At 43.0% G+C, this 12,622-nt stretch overlaps 1 protein-coding gene across 4 annotated transcripts in view; it reads left to right on the forward strand.

Moving 5' to 3' along the window:
* LOC139565435 (uncharacterized) overlaps positions 1 to 12,622 on the forward strand; it is a 31,982-nt gene that overhangs the window by 14,456 nt on the left and 4,904 nt on the right. For all 4 annotated transcript variants that reach the window (XM_071385777.1, XM_071385778.1, XM_071385779.1 and 1 more), the window contains 2 exons: positions 316 to 403; positions 12,355 to 12,581. In XM_071385777.1, the coding sequence (XP_071241878.1) occupies positions 316 to 403; positions 12,355 to 12,581 (315 nt within the window). The remainder of the gene's footprint in view (positions 1 to 315; positions 404 to 12,354; positions 12,582 to 12,622) is intronic.

Here is a 12,622-nt window from a genome sequence, read left to right on the forward strand (position 1 = left end):
CCCAAAGCCTTGCATTTGTCATCAGTTGCCAATTGTCTTCTGTACACAGCAAATGTACATTTTCCCTGAGGCAAAGTATGACTTTGTACTGTGAAGGTTGGCATACAGCACATCCAGATGGATTCAGTTGAAGATGTATGACACGCTGGAATGACTGCAATAAATATAGAAATACATTGGCCTGGTTCCTCAGGAAATAAATGTTATGATGTAAATCATTGGCTGCGTCTTTCAAGTGAAATAATCTTACTCATGTTGTATATCTGTCTTTGTCCTTCCCTCTCTTCCTCACCTTCCCATATCTCATCTCCCCAGCTCCCCGGCCTGTCTCTGCAGCTACCACCAAGCCCAGCACTGCCGCTGCTCCCAAGCCTGATAGGCCTCCTGTTTCCAAGACAACCAGGTAGGCCAACCATTGGCGTAGAGCTCGTAGCCCCTCCCCTGGGGAGAGACTGTGAGTGTGTAGATAACAACATAGTAGGCAGTTGTATGTAATTGGTCCTCACTTCAGGCTTCCTGCAGGCAAAAGCTGTCTGTCTACCTAGCTGGGCAGCCTTTTGTTTGATGCCGACTTCAATTCACTGTGCAATACATGTGCAACTACAACAGCAGTAATGAATTGTTTTAATAAATTCAGCGTAATGCTCCAGTTGCGACTGAGAAGCAGTTGCTTCATTTGGGAATGTTGCAGGCTGAAAGGGACTGGTTAAAAACTCTGGAGAAACAGGCACAATGTCCCTACACAGAGAGGGGCTTTAAGAAGTCCTCAGAAGTAGGCCAGCAGTCACTCTGAGCCAGGTCTCGCAGCGCTGTTTTGGGTTTGCAAATCGCATCCAGAGATTAGTCTGCACCCCTCAGAATAAATAATAACCAACTCCAGCAGACAGAACAGGCTGTTTTGGACCTCTGTTTGGCAGTGAGTAGAATCAGGTCAGATTAGGTCCAGACAGTACCTGAGTCACGCTGTGTGGCGTTCCAGCAGAGACGAGCGTAACCCCAGGGAGGAACTCCAGAGAGTCATGGGCTCCTGCGAGGTGGCTCAACAAGCCTGTTGTCTGTGAAGAGGGGAGGATGATCAGGGATGTCCTAAGGTGTTTGGCTGTTCTTTGAATAGGCCCTCACTCCCCCTGCCCAACCCCCCTTTCCCCTTCTGGGTTGTTTGTGTACCAAGGGAACTGTGGTCTCTTACTTTTCATAGCTCCCCCTCCAACAATCTAGTAGGATCTAGCGAGTACATACTAGTCAACAGATAGCGGTTTTAGCATTTTTTGCGAGTGCGACAATCTCTGTTGAAGTTAAACTATGAGGTAAGCGGGAAATTTAATCCATGCATTACGGAACAAAACAGTTCATTTTGCGTTGTGCAACATATGGCTGAGGGAGATAGCTTGGAGGCTGATGGGTGCAGTGAGCGTTGTGTACCCAGCCAGCCTGCATTGGGGGGGTAATAGACTGTGACAGGGTCATAAATCTCTGCTGTAATTAGATTTAGCCCCTTCCCTTCCTGCTCCCTCTTTCATGCATGTCTGTATCAGATGAGCGTATGAGTGCAGAGTGGATACGTTCTGGCATATCAGCCACCGCCTGTCTCCCTGCTCACGGAGACCGCTGACTCTCTCACACACAATACTCATTTTGTCCCTCAATTTATTCAAGTTCACTCTTTAGGAGATTTTGTTATCAGACAGAAAAGTTTGGAAAGCAAATATATATATATATATTTTTTTTTACGATCCTACAGCTACAAATGGCCTAAATCTAATTTGACTGAATCACATCATTATGGCTGTGACAATTCTAGAATAACCACTAGGCTAAATGTCATGCAAATGGCCATGGTTGTCTTAATTGTGATTTTTATAGAACAAATGTTTGGCGCTTGTAATGTATTTTTGAAAATGTCCTACGAGATACTTAATGAATACGACACAGCTTTGGTGACACTCCCATCTCACAAACAAATGGTTTTTAACAGAGCCATATATTTGAAACGTTTGGACATTGAAGTTTATGCATATTATTATGCATTTACATGACCCTGCGTTCCATGGCAGCGATAATAACTCCCCGTGTGCAATGTTGACCAATAGCAATTCACAGAATTTCTGAATTTTAAACAATGCTATGTACAAGATTCCAAATTCTCATCATGAATGGGCAAATGAAATGCTCAAAGGCATTAACATGGTGTCCATTCTAAAAGTTATAAATATAGGACTCTGGTTTTGACCGCTTGGAACTTCTCTCCCAACCATGCTGTTTTGCTCGTAAAATGATTAAGCTACCAACTTGACCCAATTCATGTAAAAATAACAAACTGCTATAGGGTACAAAACATTAGGAACACCTTTCCATGACATTGTCCAGGTGAAAGCTGTGATCCCTTATTGAGGTCACCTGTCTCCTCCCTTTCAATCTGTGTAGATGAAAGGGAGGAGACAGGTTACAGATAGATTCTTAAGTCTTGATATGATTGAGACATGGATTGTGTATGTGTTCCATTCAGAGGGTGAATGGGCAAGACTGTGGGAAGCTTTCGACAGTCCATACCCGACGAATTGAGGCTGTTCTTAGCGCAAAAGGAATGGTGTTCCGGATATTTTGTACACGCCGTGTATACTTTGATATGAACTTGAATCCCCGTCGCCTAAAATGACGATATTAAGACGATTATGATGATTATTTTGTTCCTGGATATTGCTCATAATTGTTGGTTACACAATTATACAATAGTTGTACCAGCCCTACGCATCATGGCTGTTTTGTTTTGGTTCCGTTGACATTTAGCAAGTCCGGTCTGTGTTCTGTTTGTCCTGAAACTGTTACGCTTTTTGTTCTGTTTTAGTCTCACTCCTCTGACCCCTCAACACTAGATCCAGTCTGCTGGTGACACATCTGATTGATTCTGAAGTTCAACCTCATACTTTGTCGGTGGCAGCTGAAAATATGTGTGTGAAATGACTAGTCTGCAGCAGCACACGATATCTCAGTTTTCCACCTCTCCTTTTACAGTAGCGCTTAATACCTGTCACTACATCCTGGTTGGTGGGTGTAGTAGAGGTGTGAACACTATTTGGCCGCGATGTGTGTGTGTGCCGTTTGTTTTTGCAGTACCAATTAGAGGTCGACCGAATATGATTTTTCAATACCGATTATTGGAGGACCCAAAAAAAAGCCGATGCCGATTTTTATTTATTTATTTATTTGTAATAATGACAATTACAACAATACTGAATGAACACTTATTTTAACTTAATATAATACATCAATGAAATCAATTTAGCCTCAAATAAATAATGAAACATTTTCAATTTGGTTTAAATTATGCAAAAACAAAGTGTTGGAGAAGAAAGTAAAAGGGCAATATGTGCCATGTAAGAAAGCTAACGTTTAAGTTCCTTGCTCAGAACATGAGAACATATGAAAGCTGGTGGTTCCTTTTAACCTTTCTAGGACACAAGTTCCGCTAGCGGAACACCCCCCCCCCCCCCCCCCCCCCCTGAAAAGGCAGCGCGCGAAATTCAAAAATATTTTTTAGAAATGTTTAACTTTCACACATTAACAAGTCCAATACAGCAAATGAAAGATAAACATCTTGTGAATCCAGCCAACATGTCCGATTTTTAAAATGTTTTACAGCGAAAACACAACATATCTTTATGTTAGCTCACCACCATATCCAAAAAAACACACAGCCATTTTTTCCCCAGCAAAGATAGCTTTCACAAAACCCAGAAATAGAGAAAATTAATCACTAACCTTTGAACATCTTCATCAGAAGACACTCATATGACATCATGTTACACAATACATTTATGTTTTGTTCGATGATGTGCATAGCCACAAATCTTGGTTTACATTGGCGCCATGTTCAGAAATGGCTCCCAAATATCCAGAGAAATTTTAGAGCCCCGCCATCTAACATAAATACTCATCATAAACTTTGATGAAAGATACATGTTTTACATATAATTAAAGATACACTGGTTCTTAATGCAACCGCTGTGTCAGATTTAAAAAAAAAAAAAAAAAAAAAAAAAAAAAAAAACTTCAGTAAAAAGCACACCATGCAATAATCTGAGACGGCGCTCAAAAATACAAAACATTACTCCTCCATGTTGGAGTCAACAGAAATACGAAATTACATCATAAATATTCCCTTTGAATATCTTCATCAGAATGCAATGCCAGGAATCCTAGTTCCACAATAAATCGGTTTTTTTTGTTCGACGTCCATTACATATGTCATATTAGCAACTTTATCTAGCATGTGTAGTACACGTGTCCAAACACCGGCGCATTGAAGGCAAACGTCGGATGAAATCTTCAAAAAGTTATATTACTAGTCGAATAAACTGGTCAAAATTAGTAGAGAATCAATCTTTAGGGTGTTGTTATCATATATATCCAATAACGTCCCAACCGGAGCATTTCTTCATGTCTATATAACTCATGGCAAACATGGACATCACATGCCTAGCGTGCGTGGCCAGGAACTGGCAATCTGCCAGACCAGTCACTCCAATAGCTCCTATCTGGCCCCACACCACACTATAGGCTTCATTCCACGTTCTACCGACTGTTGACATCTAGTGGAAGGCGTATGAAGTGCATACAGATCCATAAATGACAGAGATTTGAATAGGCGATGACTTTCCCATCGACCCATTTCAGATTTTTCACTTCCTGTTTGGAAGTTTGCCTGCCAAATGAGTTCTGTTATACTCACAGACATGATTTTAGAAACTTCAGAGTGTTTTCTATCCAATAGTCTGGGACAGAGTAGGAGGCCGTTCAATTTGGGCACCAATTCATCCAAAAGTGAAAATGCTGCCCCCTATCCCAAAGAAGTTTTTAACATGAGTCTTCAATATTCCCAGTTAAGAAGTTTTAGGTTGTAGTTATTATAGGACTATTTCTCTCTCTATGATTTGTATTTCATATACCTTTGACTATTGGATGTTCTTATAGGCACTTTAGTATTGCCAGTGTAACAGTATAGCTTCCATCCCTCTCCTCGCCGCTACCTGGGCTCGAACCAGGAACACATCGACAACAGCCACCCTCGAAGCAGCGCTACCCATGCAGAGCAAGGGGAACAACTACTCCAAGTCTCAGAGCGAGTGACGTTTGAAACGCTATTAGCGCTCACCCCGCTAACTAGCTAGCCGTTTCACATCGGTTACACCAGCCTAATCTCAGGAGTTGATAGGCTTGAAGTTATAAACAGCACAATGCTTGAAGCATTGCGAAGAGCTACTGACAAAACGCACAAAAGTGCTGTTTGAATAAATTCGCTCCTCGTATTGTGTATTCGCTCCTCGTGAGGCAGGTGGTTAGAGCGTTGGACTAGTTAACCGTAAGGTTGCAAGATTGAATCCCTGAGCTGACAAGGTAAAAATCTGTCGTTCTGTCCCTGAACAAGGCAGTTAACCCACCGTTCCTAGGCCGTCATTGAAAATAAGAATGTGTTCTTAACTTCTTGCAACTATAGGGGGTGCTGTTCCGCATTAGCATATTTGTGTCTCCAAATTAAACTGCCTCGTGCTAAATTCTTGATCGTACAATATGCATATTATTGTTATTATTGGATAGAAAACAGTCTATAGTTTCTATAGGAGTTGAAATTTTGTCTCTGAGTGGTACAGAACAATTTCTACAGCACTTTTCATGACAGGGTTCAGATTTCAGAAATTTTTACCTCTGATCTGGGGTCTGTTTATAAGGCCACAGTGAATGCTATGAAGAAACCGACACTGCCTACGTCTTCCTCTGGGTGTCTGTACGTCATCACGTTTTCAATGAAGTCGATGGGACGTTCACAGCCATTATAAATGACAAAAATGTACAGAGACCCCCCTTTCTCAACGTGCGCCTCAAGCGTGAAGGCCATCGGACCTGCCTCGTTCCAAATCGTTTTCTAACCAGCAGTATTTCTCCGGTCATGTTTTCAGTCGTTATAGTTGTTAAAAACATCATAATGTAGTGAATTTGAACCGTTTTATATCAATTTATATCCGTTTAGTGCGATTTTGAGGAATTTCTTTGTCGTGCACTCTGAAAGTTTGGACACGTTTTAGGGTGTCGGTCGTTGGTGATGGACATTTCGAAGGACAGAGGACATCTATCGACCAAAAGACGTTTATAACATAGAAAGGATACATTGCCCAAGAATATGATGGAAGATCAGCTCAAAGTAAGCAATATTTAATATGATAAACCGTGTTTCTGTCGAAATATTTTAAACGCATATATCGCCATTTTGTTTGGTATAGCTTCACTTGGCGAACCCTGTATTGAAAAGTAAGGATAATTTTAAAAATGTAAATCAGCGGTTGCATTAAGAACTAATTTGTCTTTCGATTCCTGTCTACCCTGTATTTTTTAGTCAAGTATATGATTAGCTTTCAATTAAACTAGATCACTCTGATAGATGACGTCAGACATATTGAGGCTTGATTTCCTAGTATTTTTATTGTGTAACCACGGTTTTGTATGGCTAAATATGCACCTTTTCGAACAAACTGTATATGTATGTTGTAAAATGATGTTACAGGAGTGTCATCGGAAGAATTCTGAGAAGGTTAGTGAAAAAATTAATATCTTTTGGCGGTGATTACGTTATAGCGCTCTTTGGCTGGAATCGATGCTCTGGTAACGTTTTCACATGTAGTATGCTAACTTATCGATTTATTGTGTTTTCGCTGTAAAACGCTTAGAAAATCTGAAATATTGTCTGGAATCACAAGATCTGGGTCTTTCCATTGCTATGCTTTTTCTATTCTTATGAAATGTTTTATGATGAGTAAATTGGTCATACACGTTGCTCTATCTAGTAATTCTAGTCGATTTGCGATGGTCGGTGCAATTGTAAACTGTGATTTCTACCTGAAATATGCACTTTTTTCTAACAAAAACTATCCTATACCATGAATATGTTATCAGACTGTCATCTGAAGAGGTTTTTTCTTGGTTAGTGGATATCAATATCTTAGTTGAGCCGAATTGGTGATAGCACCTGAAGGAGTAAGAAACTGATGGAGTTAGAATAGTGGTGTATTTTGCTAACGTGTTTAGCTAATAGATTTACATATTTTGTCTTCCCTGTAAAACATTTTAAAAATCTGAAATGGTGGCTTTATTCACAAGATCTGTATCTTTCATCTGGTGTCTTGGACTTGTGATTTAATGATATTTAGATGCTACTATCTACTTCTGAAGCTATGCTATCTATGCTAATCAGTGTGTGGGGGGTGGGGGGTGCTCCCGGATCCGGGGTTAGTAGCCGTGAAAGGTTAACTGACTTGCCTAGTTAAATAAAGGTGTAATAAAGGTCGGTCGACCTCTAGTACCAATTTGTCTGTGTGATGAGGTGTGCACACATTTGCTCAAGCCAACCCTGTTGTAGGGCTGTGTTTGTACTCGCTGTGTGCATGTCCCCTGTTTGATTCTGATTGCCTGTATAATGTTAGATCTACAGCTTGTGACAGGAAACCTCTAGGTCTGATTTAGTGTATGCTGGAAAATAAGTCATTATGTGGTGTTGGACACAGTGGGTGGTGTGGGGGAAGGTATGTGTGTTTTGAGAATAGTTGAGATGATGTGGATTTGCTTGCATGCGTATGCTAGTGTTGTGTATATGCTGTGCAGGCCTGTATTGCTGGGAGGCTGTATGTGTGCACGTAGTCCAACAACAAAATGGCGCCAACGGCCGTTGCCCTGTTGCTAGCGCCTAGCCAACTTTACAGTCTTATTTTGGTGTTTATTATTATTTATTTATTTCTGGTTTTATTACTTCTATTGTTATTTTTTACTTGACTCTGGTATTGATTAATGTACTGCGTTGTTGAGGAAGCTAGCACATAAGCATTTCACTGCACCTTTTATACCTGCTGTACACTGACAAATACAATGTTATTTGATGGTATTTACCTAGTGTGACTGTAACTCAGTAGAGCATGTAGCTGAACATGTTGCACGTCATGGCTTCAGTAGAGTGAACCACATAAAAGGCTGAGGAGGATGGATGCTACACATATGAATAAGTCATATGTCCCTGCTGGGCCCCGTCACTGCTAGGAGGGCATATGGACTGAGAGGAGTGAACGCAGCGAGGTGGTGGGGGGGGGGGGGGATCTAAATAGAACAGCAAAGGATGTGTGAGAGGGAGATGTACCCAATTCATACTATACAGGAACCCATGCACACTATACAGGACCCCATGCACACTATACAGGACCCCATGCACACTATACAGGACCCCATGCACACTATACAGGACCCCATGCACACTATACAGGACCCCATGCACACTATACAGGACCCCATGCACACTATACAGGACCCCATGCACACTATACAGGACCCCATGCACACTATACAGGACCCCATGCACACTATACAGGACCCCATGCACACTATACAGGAACCCATGCACACTATACAGGACCCCATGCACACTATACAGGACCCCATGCACACTATACAGGACCCCATAAACAGTGCATTGTTGGGCCTATATTGAGTCAGGAGCGTCGGTCTATGAATTTGGAGGAAGCCATGAAAGGCTAGGAGAAGAGGACGGATGGTGGTTCGCTCTCCCTTGTCCTGCTGTAATAGAGCAGTAGGCTGCCAGTCATGTACAGTGTAATATAGCTGTGCCAGTCGTGTACAGTGTAAAATAGCTGTGCCAGTCGTGTACAGTGTAATATAGCTGTGCCAGTCGTGTACAGTGTAATATAGCTGTGCCAGTCGTGTACAGTGTAATATAGCTGTGCCAGTCGTGTACAGTGTAATATAGCTGTGCCAGTCGTGTACAGTGTAATATAGCTGTGCCAGTCGTGTACAGTGTAATATAGCTGTGCCAGTCGTGTACAGTGTAATATAGCTGTGCCAGTCGTGTACAGTGTAATATAGCTGTGCCAGTCGTGTACAGTGTAATATAGCTGTGCCAGTCGTGTACAGTGTAATATAGCTGTGCCAGTCGTGTACAGTGTAATATAGCTGTGCCAGTCGTGTACAGTGTAATATAGCTGTGCCAGTCGTGTACAGTGTAATATAGCTGTGCCAGTCGTGTACAATATGAAGCAGGCCAGTTGAGCAGGCTGTAAATCTCCTCTCCTGCTGGGCTATCGGGTGTGACAGTGAGACCACTCTGACGCAGTCTCCCATAGCCATAGTTTTATGGGAGGTGCAACAGCAGACCTAATCACCTAAAGTGTGTGTGAGCTCATGCTCTAGAAGTGTGGCAGACGTGATGGATCTTGCAGAGTGCTCTCTGGGAAGGCAGTGGTTCTATAGGCCTCTGCTTCACCACACTCATACAGCCCTGTTCTGTTATACAGGGATCTGCATCGTCACCCACCAGGCTCTACCTGCTCTATGTTCTCTCACTGGGTTCCTCTTTGTCCCTCTACTGCTAGGAGATGGAAACCATTTTACTTTTATCTCGACACGTCAGCTCCATCTTCAGTAGGTTGACTGTCCTTTTGATATCTTGTTATTTATTTTTAAACGTTATTTTCCTCAAGCAGAACCAACCAAGAAGCCAGCTATAGCTGGCGGCACCCTGTGTAATGTCTTATCCTTTCGCTCAAAGCCCCTTTTGAGTGCTGCTGCGGCAGTATAAGGATCTCTCTAGCTCCAAGGCAACTAACTACCTGGTGAATTTCTCTGGGAAATTGCAAGTGAAGAACTGATACCTTTTTGTTCCTGGGTTAGAGTGAGATTTCTGTGGTGTTCCCATATATCTGAAGCCTTGTGTGGATGTCCTGGAGGTAGAAGCCCCTCCTTTTAACCAGGGTAAAGTGTCCCTCCCAGCCTTTCTGCTGAATTAAAATGGCATCATCTCTAATATGCCAGCTGTCTCCCTGGGAGGAGGTCCGTCCCCATGGTAGCTGGCTCTTTGCTGTTAGCTCTGCTGCAGGGGAGGCACTAGCCTTGCTTATGCATCTCATTGACTTAATCGTAGCCCCACTTTGATTTGCCACGCGACGGCACACGAGCAGCCTGATTTTTATGTTAATCACCGCAAAGTTCCACATCGTTCCAGAATGCGTAATGAAACTAAAATGTTATATTTTAAAACCCCCAGGCGACTTTGGTGGACTTTAATTGTCTCTGCGCTAATTTTTTAAGCTTCGGTGAATTTCTAGGTTTTATCCCTACATTTTCTTTAACCCCAATTTGTGATGATGTTCCTAATGGCAAGGCCTTTGGTAAGTTTGAGAAACAATGCACAGCAGTTTTCCTTCAATTGTGTGCAAGCCATTAGACTCTGATCAGGAGTCTAACATGATCAACACTGCCTCAGTTATTTGGGTGACAGTGATCTTAATTAGAGAATACATTATTTTTTTGCTTAAAACAATTCAAGTATCATTGCACTGTAATGCCTCAGTGGGGCCTTTTCATTGTGCCTAACTGCCGAGAAGCATGTATTAATTTTGTAACACATCCTGCCTGTCTTTTTATTATTGTTCGACCATGCCCCGTTATTCTATAACGGCCGCACTGGCTCCTACAACAGTGACCGGACCTATTTGAGAAGCGACAATGATAGAAGGGTAATGACGTGTAATCGGATGAGCACTTTCTCTCGCTCCCTCTCTCCTACTGCCTTTGACGATGGCCCGCTAATCTGCCTTGCTTCCCTACCTAAACGGAGTCATTTTGGATTAGCCATATTCCTTCCGTCACACAGATTAAGATAAATGCTCTGTCATCATCGCTCCTGCATTCTCTCTACCCTCTATTCACTTCGTCCTGTAATTATTTTCTAATCTTTAATTCATTTTTTTCTGTCAGAACACACTTTTACAAATCTCCTAAACTTTGAATTTTACCACGTTACTTTTCTTTTTAGTGTGTCCTCATTTACGTCTAGACCTGTCAGATTGATACCTGTCAGATTGATACCTGAGGAAACCACACTGAATGTCACGTTCTGCTCGCTGGGAGGTAATCATCTGAAGGGTCATCAAAGCTCTTCTCCTGGACTAGGTTATCATGCATTCTATTAGAGAAAAGGGCAAGGTTTTGTGAATCAACTCTGGATAGAAACAATGGCCTTTTTTGTACCATGACCTAGGCTGTTAATGCTTCATAAGAAGCCTTAGTCTAGACGTCACCACCCCAAACAATATCATTAACTTGAGCTTGTAATCACTCTCATCGTTAGAGTAATAACAGGCGGTCTCTTGTTTTGGTACAACAGGATCATCAGCTGCTTCCCTCCCTCTTCACCGCTCTTCATTCTCTACCTGTGACAACTCTGTACAGGGAAGGAAGCTGTGCATGGTTGTAATCCATTGCTAGTGTCCAGTGGACATGTCGAGGCTAGATGTTACCAGATAGGCAGTGTGTTCCATCGGGTGTGTGGCACACTGGGTTTCCTTGCCGTGTAAAAACTGGCGGCGTTTGCTCTTGTACAATGAAATATGCTTTTAACTCCATCCATAGTTCCAACAGGGATTTGAACAAGTTATTTCTGTGCTCCGTCTGAATTAAAGATGAACGTGACCCCAGCGATCTTCCCTCTCCCCGCCGCCGATGCTAACTCTGTTCTTTATTTAGAGGCGGTGGTGCAGTGCAGCGTAGGCTAACGAGATCTCACGACTGTGTCACTGCACGTCGGTTACTTTGCACTGGCCTGACGTGGAAGCTACTTGACCAGAGTGCACATTACCCTCATGTCAGGAGAGGTGGGCTGGATGTAGCAGGGAGGAGGATGGGGGTGGGCTTGGCAGTGGGGGGGCTTCACTCTGTATGTGTGGTGTGACTCATCTCCCAGACTGCACTGCTTCAGATGCCTCGGGGTGTTGTGATGACTGGGTTGACTGGGTGAGTTACTGTATTAGTGCCCTGTCGGGGCCAGTCACTCCAGGCATTGAAGAGACAAGGAGTGAATGGAAGTTGACTCCTCTTCGTCCTCTCATGTTCTTGTTGTGTTTTCTCCGTCATCACTTGGTTTATGACCTCTCTGTGCTGTGTTCCTGAGGAAGTCTAGTGTCTGGCAGGGCTGTAGAAGTGACTAACAGAATGACTTGTGAATACAGTCGACAGGGCCTCTTGCTCTGTGATTTTATGGCCCAGGGGTTACCAGCATGTGGAACTCGAGGGACATAATGTTCGCTTGCCGATGTAAATGAGTCTGTTTACACATTGGTGTTTGTCACTTTATTTTTATTTAAATATATAGCACTAGCAGTCATGTCTTCATTTCAATATTTTATCACATCTACAGAAATACTGATTCATGGTGTCTGGTAGATGACCACAAAACTGATGTCCCCCCCCTGGTTTGAAAGCCGTGCTAAGTGATTCTGACCCCACCGCTCTCCTGTTCTCCCTCAGGCCTGCCACTGGTGCTCCAGGATCTCGCCCTGCCTCTGCTGCAGCCAGGCCAGCCACAGCCAGCACAGCCAAGAGCTCCACATCCACAGCCAAGCCTGGCACCCCCACGGCTAAAACCACCTCCACCACCCCCAGACCAGCTTCTGCCAAAGCCAGCTCTACAACACCCTCTGCTGGACGGACCCCGACATCACAGCCCTCAAAAACCACAACTCCCATCAAGAAAGGTAAGAGGGGACATCAGTTTTGGTAAAATCTTCTTATTTTT

This window comes from Salvelinus alpinus, chromosome 36 (assembly GCF_045679555.1).
Source record: "Salvelinus alpinus chromosome 36, SLU_Salpinus.1, whole genome shotgun sequence".
NCBI lineage: Eukaryota > Metazoa > Chordata > Actinopteri > Salmoniformes > Salmonidae > Salvelinus > Salvelinus alpinus.